This window comes from Chamaea fasciata, unplaced genomic scaffold (assembly GCF_029207755.1).
Source record: "Chamaea fasciata isolate MVZ Bird 193981 ecotype frontalis unplaced genomic scaffold, bChaFas1.0.hap1 SCAF_8, whole genome shotgun sequence".
NCBI lineage: Eukaryota > Metazoa > Chordata > Aves > Passeriformes > Sylviidae > Chamaea > Chamaea fasciata.
The window spans coordinates 14,305,069-14,324,863 of record NW_027094093.1 but is presented as its reverse complement, the minus strand read 5'-3'; the positions used below and the strand labels follow the sequence as shown (position 1 = coordinate 14,324,863).

Sequence of the window (19,795 nt, the reverse complement as noted above, 5' to 3'; positions counted from 1 at the left end):
CAAACCATCAGGTAGGAAAAAAAAAAAAGCATTAAACCATATGTGTGCAACAGCTAATGCTGACATAGCTATAATGTAGTCAGGAGACAAATATTAAATTAAAAAGTCATTCTGATTGTCTTACAGTTTTCCCCAGAGCCCACAAACCACTTCCTTTTCTAGTGATGTGTTCCTCCCCATCTTCGCAGTAGACAGAAGGCTGATGCCTCTGTGTCAAGCAGGCATGAAGGCAGTTGCTGTAACTTGCTGTCTCCTCTGCTTTCAGTTTGAAGCCCTGTATGGTGAGTAACATTTTGAACTATTCTCCTTGCGGTAGGTGTCTCTATAGAATAGAACTTAGCCAATGATGGAGATGGGAGTAAATAAGGCATGATAGCAAGGGGTTGGAGGAATAAAGGTAATGGAGGGTAACAGCTGCAACAAGACTGCTCTCAACTTTATTATCACTAGAGCTGGTGGGAAGAGAATTCCTGCCAGCATAGGACGTTTGCTCTGAAACTAAGAAGTACAAGTTTTCTTTGTTTATATTCTTTAGCTCGTCTGCTCAGTGTTACCCTTTAGCTGTTTAGATTGTAGTGCTCCAGCCAGCTTTCCTTGATGGATATAAAATCTTATAGCAGCATGACAGTGAATAATAAAGAGAAACCAAGTCATCAATATTAAACGTGCTCTCATTTGGGCAGGGAATTTTTATACAATGAAAAATGTATATGGCATGGAAGAGCAGATGAGATCATTTTGGTGCAGCCTTGAAACACAGACTGAAAAGGAAGCATGGAATTCCTATGCTGTGTTTGAGAAGGTGCACAGTGACAGGACCAATCTCAGTCCAGCCTTAAACATGGATGTAGCATTTAACAAGGTTTGGTGTTCTATCCTAGCTGTGCGAAGTTAAATATCACAGCTTTATCTACAACCTCTCTGAAACCCACATATTAATGGGTCAGCATGGAAATACAGATAATAACAGATTAAGAAGAGTCTTTTTTTTCCATACATATTCTGTCCAAGGATTTGGTATGATGCATCATATAAGTAAGATCTGAGATTTAGTGTGCTACACAGTTACTAAACACCATCTAAATACGCTCCTTTGACAGTCATGCCAAGGGCTATTAAATACTTGTTTCCAAAATTCTAATGAAAAGGGATAGAATTGAAGTACTCCTGAGGTTTCAGGAAGAACTTCAGCTTTCTTATAAAAAAAAACGAGTTTTCAGTTCTTTAGGTAATGCAGATACATTTTTGAAGGCTAACAAATATATGGCTAGTATGCTGAGTTTTCAGATAGAATGAAAAGATGGGGGAAATCGCAAGAAAGAGTCATTGTAATCAGTATCTCTGAAGGGAGTTCTCCTTGGAAAGTTGTTCCTAAATCTACTAACAAAAATTGCTTTCAGTTTGGTTACTTGTCATTCAGTCAATTTAGCACAAATACCTGACCAGCATGCTTTTACACATGACTGAAGTTATCTAGAAAGTCCTTCCTCATGGGAAGAAAACTTTTTTAAGGGTGCAAATAATTCTTCTGTCTGATAGCAGCATTTCTCCCTTCTTTCTCCCTTCCTTCAAATATGGAGGATAGGATTTGGGCAGGGGACTGGGGAAAGGGGATGACAAGAGAGAGAGAGACTGCGTGTAAGAAGAAATGGTATCTCTCATGTTTTTTGTCTCTCAGTGTTCTCAGCGTAACTAGTGACCTCTGGATGTAAATAGGTCACAGGAGGAGATATATATGTGTGCATGTGTGCATAATGATTTGATAACCCAATTGTGATAAAGAAATTGTTCATAAGAGCAGGGAGCCTCTCTCTTGCCTGCAGAGAAGTACAGGCAGTGGGATATTGGAGTACAGACCTGTAGATAGGATTCCATAGCACTTGAGGCCCTTGCTATGAAATATTGCACATGAGCTTTTGCACACCAACATTTGCAAAGCTTTGTCACTCTTCGCCCATGGATCTCCTGTTGTCAATACAGGAGGAAACCGTGGTAATTTTTTAGAAGGGCTTCTGAAATATTATCAACACTGGCTGTTCTTTCCATGGTATATTTTATATGAATTTCAGTATTTCTTCGCATAAGTTAGACTATAGAAATAATTCAGATTAAAGATGGCTTCCTAGAATAAATCTGGCCATTACTGCTTTGCTCACAAGCACTCCTTCCTTACTTAATTCTGGATTTTTGAAAGATAGAAACGTGTTTGTTTTACGCATATGACTAATGACACTAAATTGACAGCATCATCTTTCAAAATGCCTTGAAAGTTTGAAACTATAGCAACTTAAAAACTGTGTGTAATTTCATTATGCGTTTAGCATTAACAAAACAAATATGTTTTTTCAAAGGTGGGGTCAGCAACTTCCTTGCTCAGCTTCAGAGGCAAACACACACAAGTGAAATGATACTTGTTCTTTTTATCTGCTTAGTCTTCTGAGAGCTGGGGAAAATCATACAAACAGCAAGAAAAAACAAGTAACAGTATTCTATTCTCCTACCCTAAACCAAGCTTGAAAGGTGATTGAAAGTGGTTTTTAAACTTCTGTTAGGACCAAAATGTGTCACGGATTGGTGATGTTTTCAAATAGTGCTGGGTCTGCCAAAGAGCAACTAGAAAGCTTAAAATTGCAATCCTATTAACATGAAAATAACATACTTTCTGTTGGCCTCAGTATCCAAGCACACTACCATAGAAATTCCCAAACTTCTGCCAAAAGGCTTTCCTGCTGCACTAAAAATGAAATTGAGATGAAAATGTACACGACTGTAAATACAGTCATACACAAATGTGCACACATGCATGTTCTCATCAGAATTTAATATAACAAGATGTAACTTTCATATACATGTTAATATTTTAGATTTATATCTAAATCACAATATTTGTCTTGGCACCTCAGGTCATCCAGGAGCAAGTCCTTGCAACTCCACGTTGTGACACCGCTAGGAAACAAGCTAAAGATTTGTTTCCTCTTGTCCCAAACCTTTATATGCAATTGAATTACCTCTTTTATGAAAAATAACAAAAAGGAGTCTAACAGCCATATCTAAGCATTTTTACTGCTGAACAAGTGAAATTCTTCTGTTCAATTTCAGCAATACCTCAATGTAGACTTTTTATTCACATATTTCTGAGGTAGAATTGGGGAGAGTTAGTCAGTAAATCTTTCAATATTATTGGATGTTTAAACCCCAGTTTCCTATCTCACATCCCACTAAATGTACATTCATTTTGACTGAAGCTTGGCAAGAAGCATCCCAAGTGTGTCTGGCCATTAACAACAGAGTACTGCAGGTCCATATCATTACCTAGGAATGCATGGGTACAAATGGACATGGAAGATAAAGCAAGGGGAATGAGCAACTTTTTAGAATTCAGTAAGTGCATTCAAATTAGCAGCTGATGCAGAATAGCTAGGGTGTTGGAAATTTATATCAGCTCTCACCCATTGTGGTCATTCTGAGTAGACAATTTTGTGTTTTAATCTCAGGCACTGTTAATGTAATTCTAAAATATGTTGCCTTTATCCTACGCTAAACACACTCTTCTATGTGGACACTTGTTTCAGAGGAATACTAATTGCAGCACATTTACCAAAATGCTCATTCAGAGAAATATATTTCTAAGCCTTCCTTGAAAACAGGCATTTAGGCTTCTGGGTAGGAGAGAATACAAAATGATCTTTCAGCTTGCCACAAGGTCACATGAACTAAATATTGCTTAATGACCTCTCTCTGCCCTTTTCCATTAAAAACAAAGATTAAAACCATGATCTCTGACAAATATTTTAACCCACATGGTATGAAAGGGCAATTTCATTAGCTCACAGCCAAATTGAACTATTCTCAGAGACAAACAGAGAAAAAAAATCTGAAGTTGTTACTTAGTGCTCAGAGTAGGGTTGTCCCATGCTCCTTTGGGACTTCGAAGGAATATGGCACCACTTGGCTTTGTAGCTGCCCTGACAGAGTCAGCATCTGCCTTTCATCTCAGATGGCCAGTGACAAATGTAGAGGTTTCAGCTCCAGGTAGATGCTTCTCAAAAGTATCAGATAAGTTTATGCATTCATCATGCTCCCTAGCTTCTGTTGTACATTTCTTTTTTCTTCCTTCCCCTAAATAATTTCTTGGGTGTTTGACCTAATTCTAAAGGTACGTGTTACCAGACTACAGGATGTCAAACTACAGAGCATTTTAAATGACCTTTACCTCAAATGCTGTTCTCATAGCAACTGTTTTCTTTCATCATGCAACATTTAACTCATCAAGAATTACTTCTTTATTTGACCTTTGCTTTCATCTTTTCAGACTGTACAACATTTTAAGGGTTTCCACCTTCTGTCTGTGCCTTCAGTGGTTCTAGAGCTCTATTTCACTGTGACTTGGCAAGCCGTGTGTTTTCTCTGCCTTAACTTCACACCTGTGGTACAAGATGCTAAATACCTTGTCTGTTATCATACACTTAATAGTCCTGAGAGAAGTACAGATATTAGAACCGTCACTGAATTAGATAAGGGCGCTGACTGTGCACAGTAAACCAGGAAGAATTTGATGACTAGGAAAATGGTACATCAATCGAGAAGGGATAACAGTTTCTATTGCTCTCTAACTGTGCATCGCAAAGTGTCTTCCAGAAGTCCATTAGCTCCTGTGTCACACGAAAGAAATCTTAAATGAGTATCGTTCATTTCAATGTCCTTGCCAATGGCAGTAACTGGGGAGCAAGAATTCGAAAAAGGAAAAAAGCATGGACACTAAAAGATCGAAAGAGTTGAGATCATACAAAAGCACCAAAAAGAGGATGATACTATGTTTCTGTGCATTTACAGGCCAAATTGCAAAGATAACAGTTGCCTTGGAAGAAAAAGATTATTTATACCACGTAATCAGTGCAATACCTGGAACAGCGGGGCATCTACTCTGTGTGGATCTATTTAGACTACCATGTAGCTGTAACAAGAATAGGATAGTGCATCAAAGTCTCTAAGTATTTGCCCTGTATTTCCTCAGCATCATAATACCATGATGCAGATATATTTCATTATAAGCAGTATCTGAAGAACTTACTCAGGCTAACAGATAACAGGAACAGCAGATAGAATGTTTTTCTGTTTATCTGTCTACCTATCTGAACATTTAATTTTAGGGCACTGCAAAAAGAAAAATTCCAAATGAAAGACAATCAGACTGTGCTATGTTGTCAGTACTGACATACAAACCGTTATAAAGTGCTGCCATACTGTGTGGTGATGGAGGCAGCGGTTTAAAAAACAAAACCAGAACAATTATTAAAAATGTGTCTGTGTTCTGTAATGAAGATCACCTACGAAGAGCAAGAGAAAAAGTTTCTATTAGAAAAGGAACAAAACCATATGCTCTGTTGAATGTTTTCTTGATGTATGTATTGGAAGATCATCCAGATAATTATAAGTTTTGGTGATGTGTCAAGCAGTGGGGGAAGCAGAACAAACACTGATGGAAATGAGTACTTTGGTCTGGGAAAACTATAATGCTGGCTCATTGCAAAATCAGGATTAATGAGAAATCAAAATTATGGTTTTTTATTTTAGGCAGATTTCCTAAATACCTTGGTGCGAGAGTTTTACTTTCATGTCAGTTCTACTTCTGAAGTACACGTATTACTTTGCAAAGGTGTTTTAAGAATTTGTGAACATTATGTGTATGACCAATATAAATTCTTGCCTCGGGCATTTTCTTTCTACTTTTATTTTTTTTATATTTCATTCTTTTATCATATCATATTGTTTTAGCATAGAAAGGATCAGATAGGATAATACAAATTAAAAAATAGCTTCAGCATCTTAACATTGCATGGTTAACCCCCTGTTCCTGCATTGCTCTTCTTGAATCTTAAACAGAAAACAATTTTGTATTTTTCAGGAGCTGACAGCTGCTTATTACGTGCATGCAAAAATATAGGTAAGATGCATTTGCCTAATTTGGTTTACAGTTTTAAATGCCTTTCCACATCAGAAAATACTGCCCCTAAAGAAAAAAAGGTCATTTTTTACTGCACACTTTAACATTTTCTGTCTGAGGGAGTTTTCTGTGCTATTGTTTCCTGACTTTACAAAGTCAAACTGTGGGGTAGCAGGACGTCTTCAGGCAGTTCACTTTATTTACTTCTTCAAGAAGTTTGTAAAATGAGAGTTGTACATCTGAGAGCTTTTCATAGAAATTTTGGGAGGGTCAATTGTGATTTCTGGATTGCATGTGAGTGCATGCACACAGTAACATTTATCTTCTATGCCTTCCATTATCTGAGCGATAATGGTGCTGTAGCCATCTGAGTAATCAGGTTGAAACTTTATGTCATGTCTCAAATCACTATCTATTCCAGAAAGACAAGTCAGGTCCTGTGGTTAAGGCCGTCACGTAGGGGCTTGTGGTTCACATGGCATTTTAAATTTTCAGCTACATCATCAAACCAGCTGGGTCACTGGGCCCAGAGCGCAGTGGTGAATAGAGTTGCATCCAGCTGGTGGCTGCTTACAAGTGGGGTTCCCCACTGGCACCTTCAACAAATTTGCAGAAAACACCAAGTTAGGTGGAACTGTTAGGTGGGAGTATTGGAAGGTTCTGGACAGGCTGGATCAATGGATCGAGATCAGCTGTATGAGGTTCAACAAGGCCAAGTGCCAAGTCCTGCACTTGGGTCACAACAACCCAGGCAGCCCTACAAGCTGGGGAAAGAGTGTCTGGAAAGCTGCCTGGTAAAGTCCTGAGGGTGCTGGTCAGCAGTGGGCTGAACACGAGCCAGTGTGTCCAGGTGGCCAAGAAAGCCAGTGGCATCCTGGCCTGTATTGTGTGGCCAGGAAGATCAGGACAATGACTGTCACCCTGCACTTGGCACTGGTAAGGCCACACCTCGAATCCTGTGTACAGTTTTGGGCCCTTCACTGCAGGAAAGACATTGAGGTGTTGTAGTGGGTCCAGAGCAGGTAACAGAGCTGATGAAAGGAGTGGGTGAGGGAGCTGGGGGTGTTTAGCCTGAAAAAAAGGAGGCCCAGGGGAGAATTTGTCATTTTCTAGACCTACTTGAAAGGAGGCTGCAGCAAGGTAGGGTTCTGTCTCTTCTCCTAAGTAACAAGTGACAAGAAGACAAGAAGAAATGGCCTTCAAGCTGCATGAGGATTTAGACTGGATATTAGGAAAAAATTCTTCACTGAAAGGGCAGTCAAGCATTGGAATGGGCTGCCTGGAAAAGTGCCTGCCCAGTCATCACCCGTGGAAGGATTTAAAAGACACACTGGTGTGGCACTTAGGATCTGCTGGACTAATGCTTGGACTTGATGATCTTACGGATCTTTTCTAATCTAAATTATTTTATAATTGCATGTTCAATAGGGTACAGATTACAAACCATAAACCAGAGATAATTATTATCACTATCATCTTTGCCCCACTTGTTTTATCTATGAGTAGGAAAATTTGACACTGAGGCAGGGATTTTATGTCTATACAGTATTTGGTCCAGGCAGCCTTTAAACAATATCTAGTAACTGATATTTTAAGTAATATTAGTAACTTCACCACTTAGTAGCTATAGTAGCAAGCAATATTATCAAGGTCACTGATCTAATGCAAACAGTAATCTCTCCATCCTTAGAGCAAGTAACAGGCCAGGTCTCATTTATTTTGTCAGTAATGTCCGTCACAACCAGAATAATACACTGGTATCTCATTGTGAGGGCTGCTTTTCACACCCAGCCCATTCTGAGTTCCTACATGCCTTAAATTACAATCACATGGTTCATTTGTTTTGTTTAAATGAGTTTCTTAGAGCTTTAAGGATTCTTTTCACTGCTATGTGTGTGACTATACTTATTGTTTTCATGCCTTCAGATCAGCTCCATGTGTCTGATGCCCAGGTGATGGTGGAATTTGAAAAAAGAAACTTCAATTTCACATTCCCCAACCCCAAAAATGTGAGTGAGTTCACCATGATCCTTTTCAAAGGGAATGAAAAGAAGGAAATCTGTTCACTCCATTTGAGCGAAGAGAGAGTTATCCGCACAAGTAATGTCACCTACTGTCAGACACAGAATTCAAGAAACAGCACCACTTTCATTCTTAAAAATCTGGGAAGACAACATAATGATGTTTATACTTATGACCTGAAGATATTCTTACCCCCTCCTTACATAGATTGCTGTCTGAAAGAAACCTATTTGTATGTCCAAGGTAAGTTTAGTTCTCTTCTCCCCTCACTTCAGTTTACTGATAAGTAGACACCAGGTATAGCTATGCTGCAGTGAAAAATGTGACTGGAATTCACACAGCTAATTACAAGGCAGCTTAAAACTACTTAGCAGGGGGCTTGTAACAGTGGAGCTGTGTTAGCACTCTGCTTAGCATGCCCTCTCCATATTTATTCATCTTCTTGGGCAGGTTTTGCAGTCTGTGCTGAGCTTTGCGTAGTGGTGGTGGCACCCAAGTTAGCTTGGCTACAGCTTCTAGGGTACTACAGTCTCTCCTTTGCCTGCAACAGCAATTTATCTTGTCCATTTTTAAAGTTGCTGAGTATAAATGTTAAGATTAGATCTAGCCAGCTGGAAAAAAATCTGTACTGAGAGCTATCTTCAAAAGCCTAGGATTAAAGAAAATTGATCATCAGATACTAGTAGGGGTATATGGAACTCACTCTCGGATGCCATTGAGGAGTGAAGAAGATGGTGTTCACATCTGTGAAGCAGACCTTCAGCTTCAGGGCCTCCTTAGAGCAAGAGAGATCCATAGCTGTTGAGAATTTTTGGCATTTACTGAGAAGGGCTTGGAGTAACTCCAGAAGACTAACTTCCCAGGCTTTATTTTCAACCTGACTTTCATTCAGTGGTTCTTTAGTATACTAAACTGAAGGAGTTAATGGTGGTTTTGCTCACACCAATTCTTGGTTCTGCATACAGTTCAGTTGCAGCATGGTTCTGCCTGTTGTTCTTCCCTTGCTTTCTTTTCCTCTCTTCCAACACCAGGAATAAACAAAGACAGAAGCTGAAATGCTACAGCATTGGTACAGCGTGATCGAGTCAAGTTGTCTCTCAACCCTCTCTGTATTTAAAAAAGCTTCTCAGAATCAAGCTGTGACATTTGGTTTTGTCTGCAGTGTCCATTTCCACTTGGATGGATAGCCAGACGCTCAGAGCATTTTCTAAATGTTTCACACCATCATATTTTCTCCCAGATATGGGCAAGGGTAGTCTTGAATACCTCAGCTTGCCTCCCTATCCACACAAAGTCGACCCTTCTTTTGACCAGGCTGCCATTTAAATCACCTGTAGTACTTACTGCATATAAGCTTGAACCTTGTTCAGGTCTGAAACACCATGTCGAAGGTTGGGATTTTCCTGGTGGTTTTTTTTTTGTTTGTTTGTTTGGTTTTTTTTTTTCTTTTTTCTTTTTTTTCCTTTTCTTCCTCAACATGCTCTCAAGCTTAGCTTGGTTTCTTTTCAGTCTACACTTTCAGCACTGTGTACCAACAGTTTCTCCTCTCTTTCTGAAAAAAATGCCATCTTCAGCTTCCTACTGAATACACTTTTCCAACATGGCAATTCACCTCAGCAAAATCCTTCTTCAGAGTTCACTTTTGCTAATTTGTTAATATGAAGAGGGAAAAGAATTGAAGTTATCCGTAGAAGGCAAAAATGAAAATTATCAGTAATGACTTTTTTTTTTTACCTCCCCATCTTCAGATAAGGAGGACTGCTTTTCTCTTGGACTCACGTCATGGATAATTATCAGCCTGATCATTTTTGCCATTTCCTGTGTCTGCTTTGTTGTGGCCTGTTGCTTAAGGAACAAGGTAAGCAAGTATATGAGATTATGCAGAACCATTCTTCCAAAGATCATGGATGGGGAACATGATTTAATGAGATTCAGAGAGTGGGACAGGCACATACTCAGCACGTGCTGTGTTTTTTGAGAAAAAGACTGAGTTGTTAATTTACCACTGAAATTCAAGTCATTGATTACAGTAGCTCAGATTTAACTTTTCTAAGACAGAATTGTTTATTGATTTAAAGGGTTGAAACAAAAGGAAAGAGGAGAAATGCTGCACAGGTCAGCAAAATTACTTTGTTTAGCAGTTCACCTGATTGTTTTCATTAAGAAGGGGAAACAAGCATCAGTGGAGAAATTCCAACACTGTTCTGCTACAAAACCACTTAGATTTGACTCTGCAAAGAAGGAAGACCAAGGACATTAGCTATTCTTTCGGGCAATGTGTGTTTTTAATTTTCAGTTTGTTTTCTTCCAAGTTTTCTATGTGAGTTTGACATGTCTATTTTGACCTTAATGTTCCCACTGAAAAGAGAGTAACCGCCCTACTTAACAAACAAAGGCAGAAGTGGCAAAGGTAAGTGACCACAAATTAAATTAATGGCATTTTTTCTCTGTTGGCAGAATCAGAATTGTGAATCCAACTCCCACGAGTACAACAGTGAATACATGCCCATGGCGGCAGTGAACGCAGCTAAAAAAACAAGAATCTGAGGTTGTGTTAAGCCCAGTTGTACCTCTGCTTGTGTCCGTTGCAAGGCTTACTCTGCGAGGGGAAGAACTGCTTGCTGTGTCTGCCATTGATTCTGGGTGGGTGGGTGACTGGGTGGGACTGTTACAACAGCTTGCCAATGGAGTTCATGTTGCCACGTTGCAGCAAGACAAAACTAAAAGTAAAATCTCTGGAAACCTTTTCAATCGTAACGGTGGGCTAGTTCCTAGAAATACCACTGCTTCACATCTGTGCAAAGTATCGATCTTACGCATGAGGAAGAGATGCAAAACCGTTCTGTTCAGATTTTTGAGATGTTGCTTGGTACCCAAAATCTTTGTGGGGAAGTGATTTACTAGATTTGTGACTGTACTGGATAAGGGTAAATATTCTGCAGAGAATGAAGAACTTCTTAACTACTTAAGCCCTACAGAAGCTACTACACAAGCAGTTTTGGATACAGAACAGAAGCAGAATTTGGACTTATTCAGACATATGGGTGCTTCACATAAATGATTCTCCATTTCTATTCTAGGTATAAGTTGCTTGTGGCATGGAAATTTTGGAAGCAGAGTTTTCCAGCTACTTGAACTTGGACAATGGGAAATCAGCATTTCCACAATTTCCCAGCCTTTTTGAGCTCTCACGATGTCTCTGTGCTCAGTCATGTGACACCCACTATAGTACTGTTCTGAGCTGTGTTCTGCTCTAGCCTTGTTTGTGAACTGGCACCCTGCCTGATCCACTGACTCGGACATGAAATGATAACAATGTGTTAAAGATGTCTGCTTTTCGTTGAAGAAAATGTAAGATTCCTGTAGTGCGGCTACAGAGAGAACTTTTATTTTCTAGTCTCCTTCATGATAAACTTTCCACTTGGGACAAAAAAAAGACTGCCTCCAAAGCCAATCCTTGTGGTACAGCCATACTGCCATGTATTGCACAAGCCCTTTTGTGAGGGTTAGTTTGGCAGAGGAACTGAGAGAGTACAGCAGAGACTTCTCTGTGACACACTGCCTCAGTTACGTGCATCTGCATTTTTCGTATTTGTGCTATGAATACATTTTTGCCATTCACACCTTGGGGCTCCTCATAATTAACTAAATCCTGAATGCTTTTACTAACAGAGGAATATATTACAAGATGGATATGTTGTAAGACTGCAATTGCTCCTTAGGTCAGTTCAAACCTACAAGACCTGTCTCTAAACTAGGAGGCACAATCTCTCCTATTTGTGTCTTGCAGCATGAACACAACACAGTCCCTATGGCCAGTACTTTCATGGACTCTGCATTGCAATTATCCTCCTTTTGTGGTTTGACATGAAACCTTTACGACTTCCCTAGAGGGTTCAGGGGTTACTTGACCTGCCTCAAATTGCTCAGAGCCTTCAGTATGAATAAAGTGATGAATCCTTCATGCTCCATATGAAATCCATCAAAACTCTGACCATAAATGACCAGCTGTGAATCCAGTCTGCATATCCTGCCAGACACCTTTGGGCTGCTGGAACCAGAGCAGTATATTGATTTTGAACCTCTCTGTAATACATTAGAAAACCCCAAATATTGCTCAGAGGACGCTGTTGAGAAAGATACACAGCCTGCTTGTCCGGCAAACAGAAGGTTGGTTTCAAATTTGATTGGGCAAACGTGGACAAGGAGGAAATAAGCTGGTACATCAAGAACAGGGTTTTCCTCACCAAACACCTGGATACACAGAAGCATTGCAGAGAGAAGGAGCAAACTGCTACCTGTGACATTAAGCAAATGAAAATGAGTAAAGCATCAAGTGAGGCAGAGACTGCCAATTACACAGCTCTGCTCAGCCAACCAGCTCCTTGGCAGAGATGGAGAGAGGAACCCTTGTGTATTGGGTCACATTACATTTTCTCCCACCATTCTTTGACAAATTGCTTGACCTCCCCAGCAAACTAAGCTCACTGTACATCCATAAATTGATTTCACAGCTTAAAAAAATACTGATGAAATTATTGTGTTTGAAAATTATTGGTGAAAATAGCTAACATCTATGACCTATGAGAAGAACTGGATGCAAGATACCATGTAACAGTGGACAGTCTTGAAACCTTTCACCAGACTGAGAAGGAAATTCCAGAAATAGAGTTTCTATTTTCAAGGAGGAAAAACTTGAGGGTTGCCTTGGGATGCTACTGGATAAACTACAAATGATGGAAGTCTGAACAAAGCAGTTCAAAATACATACATTCTGCACTGGAGAGATAAATGATTTATATTCATTATAAAAAGCTTGTGGAAGTCTCAGGTTCCATTACTCCTTTCTTTTTGGAAAAAGATAGTTTTTATTCTTAATAAAATATTTTTTATTATGCCATATGTGTCCATAAGAATGTTCATGCATGCATGCCTGTCATGTGAAAGAATTAATCTCAGTAAAATCCACAGCACAATGGGGAGAGAGTGCAGGGCAATTTATCCCTGTATAGCATTTTAGTGGGAAACAGGAAAAGGACTTAGTAAAAAAATATTAAAAAACTGAAAACCAAAAATTTGGACCCGTTTCTAGGCAGTGAGGTAATGACAGTGTTTGCATGTGTTTGTTTACTATTGTTTTCATGAGAAAGTGTTTTTTCATATTGTTCCATATCTTCTTCCTTTTCTTTAATCCCTTATGCAGTATGCTTATAATGGCCCACATTATTTTGGGACATTTTTCAGTTTCTTTCTGCCATTTTCCAATACCTCCAAAATCAAAAGGAGCAGCAATAAGATAAAGGATGACAGAATGAGAAAAAACAAAACAAAACAAAACAAAAAAAAACAACAAACAAACCTATGTAAAAGTAACATGAATCAAGTCTATAGATGGTGAGACAAGAAAGGAGTAAAATAAAAGAAAAAAAATAACAGTCGGTAAGACTAAACAAAAAGCCTGATATTCTAACAGGTCATCATTTCAAGAAGTAAAGTTTCTCTTTGGAAACTCCCAGTTTTGGGAAAAGACTATTCCTTCAGGAAGGATAAATGATAGCATAATTTGAACACCTGCATATCTTGAGATGGTTTGAAATGCTAACCTTGATATGCATTTTGCAAGTTTATCTTCCCAGGCTGAATTATGAACCCAAGTATGAATGCTCTTGGAGTTTAATGATTAGCTTTAAGACTGAAATTTCATATCTAATATATAGGATAGGGAATGAAATGACACTAAGAGGACCATTTTCCCTTAGTACAGGTATTTCATTGACTTCAAAGTTCAAATAGTTATGAATTCTATCATACTGCTTACAGGCTTTAAGAAGTTTATCTAAGGTTGGGGAAAAGAGGCTCCCAAACTTGAGTAAAGCAAACAAATGAATCAAAATGAGGATTGGTACTGAAGATATTACACACCATTATTCATAAAGTGTTTTATAATGTGGCAAATTCCCTACATATTTGAATCTGTAAGTTGCCATACAGAAAAATACAGCAAACCCCACCCCCCCCCCAAAAAAAAAAATTACAGCTATTTGAAAGTATTTAGTTAAAAGCAAATCCATGTGGTCAGTAGGGACTTCTGCCCATTCAAGATTTACTGGGGAGCTGAATTTAAATCTCTGCCTTCGTTTGACTTCAAGTGCAAAGAGACACTCCGTATACTCAAGTCCCTTACGTTGTCCAGTCCATCATGGTTATAGCAGTCTTCCCACTGAGATAAAAGTCTCCAATTTCCTTGAGAGATGAAAGTTTGTATTTATGTTCTGTGATTAGGAGTTCAATTCAGTGAGTGGGGTTGCTTGGAGAAGAGGGAGAAATAGGAAGGATTAAACAGCTTTTTTGGCAAAATGAACTGGACAGGTATGAACTGTAGATATGAATAAGAGGTCAGGGGGTGAACTTCATCTAAATGAGTATGCTTGAACTATTCAATTCCTCTTGGGAGTAATAAAATCTTGCATGGCTTGAGATCAATTTTTAAAAAGAGATAAATCAGCTCTGATTATCAACAAGAAAGATTTAGCTGCTGCATGCATCAAGCATAATCATTTTTAAAAACTGCAAACATTAACAACTTTGAAATATCGAACGTCCTCCACATATTAAATCCTGCAACTCTCCTCCCAGTTTTTAGCACACTGTTGGCAAATCCATCACCAATGGTATTTCATCCCCTGTCTCAATGCACTGCAGCAGCAAGTTTCACTGTAGCTTATATATTGTATTGCCATCTCTCAAAATTGAGGCCAGGGTTTAACATCTGGATCGTGCAAAGACTTGCAAAGGGGAATTCCCTTCCCACCTGATGAGAAGGAAAGCTCGTCTGTTGCCCTAGGGTTCTTCTGGAAAAATCTCTGAAAGACTGAGAAAAGTGAAAATTACATTAGCTCCAGCTGATGAGAGCAGGAAGGAGAATATTGCCTTCCAAGGGTGGCAGTTTGAACATAATCTATCGAGGATGAGAGCACTGCATAGGCTTTTCAGGCTCCTGAAGCCAAACAGTAGAGGAAGAATCTTAAAACTGGGATTCTCAGTCCTTTAGCTGGCTACTTTCCTCCACAAAATGTCAGATACTTTTTCTTGTCTATTCAGCCAAAAAATTCTCCCTTTTAAAAACAACAGCCCCAGCAAAAATAAACCAAAAAAACCAAACCAAACCCAACCCAAAACACCAATCAACCCCCACATCCTTCCTCAAAAAAAAAAAATTAAAAATTTTGAAAATTTAAGATATAAAAATAGAAAAAATAATTTAAAATGTTAAAAATATTTTTAAAAAATAAATTAATGAATGAAATTTTTTAAATAAAAAATGTTTAAAATAATAAAAAATTAAAAGAAATTATAAAAATATAAATAATTTTAAAAATTAAAATAAAAATTTGGTCATCAAGGCTCTTTTGGCCCCAAGTGAAACAATGGGTACTGTATTGAGCACTTGGCTGCGTGCCACCAGAACTGCATTTGATGCTCCTCTCCATGGGGCTACCACACAGCCGGGCAGGAGCAGGACCCTGAGACAAAGGGACTACAGGATCTCTCAAGGGAATCAGAGCTTAGTGCAGCTGCTCTCGTGAAGTGAGAGCTATACCTCAGTAGCTCTCGCTACCTACATCACTGAAAGCCAGACCAATGCTTGCATTTCTGTCCCTTCTCCTGGCTGTGTCTCTGCTGTTCAGTCACAACCACAGCTCCATGGACACCTACCTCATTCCACGCCCTGGCTTCTCTTGATGCCTGTGCTTCAGAAGCCCAACCAGGACTTCCCCTCCTGCAGCGGGGTAGTGCTCCAGGACACTGGCTGACAGCAGCAGGACTTAACAGCACCTCACTGGTGTAGAAAGGGGGAACTCAGGGGAAGGCCCTGGGAGAAGGCCCTGTGTGGTTATACTGTGGTCATGACGGAGAAGTTAAAGACATTGTCATGGCTGTGTTAGAGGGATGTATGGGTTTCAGGAGTGTAGGGAAGAAAAAGTGAATTAAAGGATTTACTATCTGGGGAGCTGCAATATCTCATGACCATGACACAGCCCTGTTTGCAATGGAAGTTGGCAAACATTGCCTGTGGGGACAGGTAGCTTGCAGAAAAATACCTGACATCCACCCAGCTGATTGACAAAACCTTAGCAGGACAGCAGCTTCTATGACCTACAGACCTTCTGTAGGCTACAATAAGCAATCTTTAAGGCATAATTCCAGAGCAAAAAGTACTTTGCTCCTAAAAAAAGTTTTTTACTCAAAAAGCTGTGGGGTTTTTTTGATTAAAACATGCAGCCAGTGAATAAGGATCTCCTTCAAGCACAATATATTTATTCAGCAAAACATTCCCTGGCCTGGGGCTTCATCTGTATGAGGGTTTGATGTAGACACTGTCCTCCCAAACACTGTTCCCATGGTTTTCCACCTGTGAAGGAGGTGCTCAGCCCCTGACAGGGCTGTGCTGTCAGCCAGACAGGCACCCTCAGTGGTCTGCAGCAGTCTGGCCTGGCCGAGGAGCCACAGCAAGGCAGTGCAAGAGATGCTGCTGAGCATCTTTTCTGCATTTCTTTCTTTCTTTTTCACACTGTCAAGGCAAAGTGGTATGAGGCATTTCCATCACCAGCTTCAAAAGCTAAAGGAAGTTTCATCTGCATCAGGAATCCAACCCAGATGAATCAGGCCCTGTTTTTTCTTCCTACTAACTGGGTTGGTAATCTTTCTGTTTCAAGATCAAAGAGGAAAGTGTGCTCTTTACTGGAAAATATAGACATAGTAAAGAAAACAGCCACCCATGTTGACTAGTGGCTCATGATTCATAATTTCCACTGAAAATTTGAGTGAGAGAAACATGCTTTTCAGTCAAGATGAAAAAAAAAATGTTTTATTTAGTGAGAAAAAAGGCCTCTGTACATTTTCAGAAAAATCCTGCCACTAGGCAAATTATTAAACAAAAGTCTCCACGTGAACCAAGTGCCTTCAGCACAAAGATCCCAGCTCTCCTCCTGTAATTAGAACTAGCCAAAATGTCTTGCAGAGACTTGAACAGTGTTCTGGTAATGGTGACCCATTTCCCTTTCCGTGACAAAAATTGTTGATTTAGTAGACACCAATGAAAACAAGAGCTGTGAAGAAAAACAAGCAGAGAAACATTGCTACAGTTAAGGTAGCAGAATAAAACACATGCAGCAGATTTTTTAAACCCAGACATTCAGTCTGGGGTGGTTCATCAAAGCATCTCATCATTAAGAGGTAGCCATCCCACCATGGCCATGGAATCCTTTCTTAGTCATTTTTAAGGTACACTTTCTCTGATTTCTGTGGTGATGGCAAATGCAGATAAAGAATCTGAGTCTAGAGCAAGGGCAACAAGGGTAATTTTCAGACATTTAGGTGCCAATGAGCAATGCACAAAGGACCTGCTTGTGTCTACGACACCTAGAGTTGTTCAGAGATGTTGTCCTAAGAGCCCAATAGCAGAAAAGTGATATTCCTTTGCCTACATATCATAGGTTCCTGAAGCCATACTCCAGCAGCTCAATCCACAAGTGTTGTCACAGGAGAAACGGCTTTAATGTCAGAAAGGGATTTTTAAAAAAATGGATAGGACATATACCTAGAACATGGCTCATTCTCCAGTAAGATGTTGGTGTCCTGTGTGACCTGAAACACTCAGGCTTCTCCAGCCTGATATATAGCTGCTTGGCTTGGGCAGAGGATGTCACAGCTGCCTGAAGTACTGCAGTGTCTCATCCCAAGGGCCTGGGGACAGCACTTCACCAGTGACTTCACTGCAGTGGGCCACAGGCTTGGAGAAGGGATGGAGCATGTTCTGCAGTCTAATGGCTGCACCCTCACAGTACCATCCCAAGGACTGCTAATGAACCTTGTGTGAAGAATTCAGGGTTAAAGTACCAAAACCAGATTTTTAATCAGAACTACGGCTTTGCCTTTCCCAGGTGACTGCCAGTGACTAGTGGACTACAGAGGTTTCTTTCTCCCACACTCTTCCTCACCCCACTGAATCTTCAGCCTATTTCAGGTCATTTAAATCACCCCTCATGGGAGGGGTTATTTGATAACCAGGCGTATGCTCAGTAAAATACTCTGCACTAGGTGAGCCACATGCTACTGACACAATTATAAATCACCTAATTAGGCATTTTGCAGCTGGATGCTGGCTACACTCTGTGCTTGCAGAGAGACAGTGGCCCATATCTGCCAAGGGCAAAGGAACACCTATGAAAGTTTAGAACTTTGGGAGGGTTTTATGCAACCATCTTATGCATCATTGTCTGGTATCTTACACATCACCAGTGTTTCCTGTGTCTCCTGTGTCACTGACTAATACTGCTGTAAGGAAACTACCAAGCATGTTTAGAGCTACCGCAGTTACTGCCCCTCATACAGGCAAAATCAGGCAGACAGTAAGATTTTAATGAGTGAGGGAAGCAGAAAGAGACCCTGCAATTAGTGGGGTATGGCTAGCAGGAAGAGCTGTAAGGTTTCAGGCATGCATACGAGGAAGAAGGGGGGTTTTCTTCTCTTCCCCTTCTTTCCCCTCTGCTACCTCACTCCTCCGGGTTACAGAATTCCCACCTGGGACCTTGTGATGCTGATACTAAATTTCCTCTCCTGCAGGTGCCTCTGTCACGGTGCTGCAGTTCTGAAGGGAAGGAAGACAGGAAAGGGCTTTGCACATAACTCTGCTCATACAGGAAGCAGGGTGGAAGAGATGAGCCCTGCTCAACCGGTGAGGCCAGATGAGGACTGTCCTTTGCTGAACTTCAGGAAAGATTTGCTCAATGCCTGAAAACTGAACTGGGTCCCTTGAAATGAAGAAGGGAAAAAGCTAAACGGATGAGGAGGAGTCAAACTTGTTCCTGTTGATAACTAGTATTCAAGTAATGCTTTGCACAGCCACTTTATTTCTGTGCAAATTGTACAGACAAACTTTAATAAAACTCCAAACTATGCAGAAGTTAAATGATCTGGACTTCTTAACCAAAGTTGAGATTTAGGTCATATTTGCTTAAAATACAACTAAACTGTGAATACTTTTGCCACATCTGGCTACTTTTGATTTGACATCAAAATAATGCAAATTTCACATTACTTTCAGGATGTGCTTATATTGTAGTAAAAAATTTGATAAAGCTCTGTGGTTTTCATAAGATTTGCTTAAAAATTTAAGCCAAGTTCAATCCCTTTATTTGCAGAGGTAACTTAAGTGGGATGAACTCAAATAAAATGAAGAGTCAAACTGGTCTTCTCTGGTTGCTTTGCAGCCCTGCCCTGGGAATTTCCCTTCCAGGCAGTTCTCTGGGGTCCTGTGTAAGGGCTGGACAATCAGGACTAGCTTTCTTCAAATTTTTTATGAGTCTTCAAGTTTTTTCAGGACCACGAATTTTCACAAATTTCTCTGACTGCCAGCAAGAAACTTCAGCACAGTAAATAACCTGGTTGAAAATGGCAGAAAACAGTCTCTTGATGCCAGCCCCTTTCTCAACACAGACTTATATAGTTGCCTCTTCTACATCAAAAAGGGTTGAGAACCAATGCAAAGAGCATGAAAAGCAGCTGGTCTGTGATTTTGCACTTATGGATCTGGGCTCACAGCACAATTCCACTGACACCTGCACATGTTGCTAATTCCAGAAGAGTCCGCTGAACATACACGGGGCAATGTTTAGGGTATTCATGCAGCACTGCAAAACATCACAGATAATGATGTTTGCAAATAACCATAGAAGAAAATAATAGCAATGTGAGTTCACATGTGGACATTCCAGCCCTTGTTTGGAAGTTCATCTGGTGAGGCCAGCCAAAAAAGAACTTCTCAGT

The 19,795-nt window shown here is 39.9% G+C and overlaps 1 protein-coding gene across 2 annotated transcripts; it reads left to right on the top strand.

Moving 5' to 3' along the window:
* The first annotated feature begins 202 nt into the window (after positions 1–202).
* On the top strand, positions 203–12,864 carry ICOS (inducible T cell costimulator). 2 transcript variants are annotated; one of them, XM_066189751.1, is made up of 6 exons: positions 203–281; positions 5,906–5,944; positions 7,871–8,209; positions 9,715–9,824; positions 10,424–10,514; positions 11,047–12,864. In XM_066189751.1, the coding sequence occupies exons 1-5, from the start codon at positions 203–205 to the stop codon at positions 10,511–10,513; spliced, it is 657 nt and encodes a 218-aa protein (XP_066045848.1). In that variant the 3' UTR covers position 10,514; positions 11,047–12,864. The 2 variants fall into 2 exon arrangements, with proteins under 2 accessions (XP_066045848.1, XP_066045847.1); XM_066189750.1 differs by lacking the exons at positions 10,424–10,514; positions 11,047–12,864 and having other exon boundaries at positions 9,715–10,396.
* The last annotated feature ends 6,931 nt before the right edge of the window (positions 12,865–19,795 follow it).

What these genes read in the sequence shown, in the direction of transcription:
- ICOS (XM_066189750.1), top strand. Translation starts at nt 203, where the DNA reads ATGCCTCTGTGTCAAGCAGGCATGAAGGCAGTTGCTGTAACTTGCTGT. An exon ending in TCAGTTTGAAGCCCTGTATG is followed by an intron (nt 282 to 5,905) that starts GTGAGTAACATT and finishes TGTATTTTTCAG; the next exon opens with GAGCTGACAGCTGCTTATTA. An exon ending in ACGTGCATGCAAAAATATAG is followed by an intron (nt 5,945 to 7,870) that starts GTAAGATGCATT and finishes TCATGCCTTCAG; the next exon opens with ATCAGCTCCATGTGTCTGAT.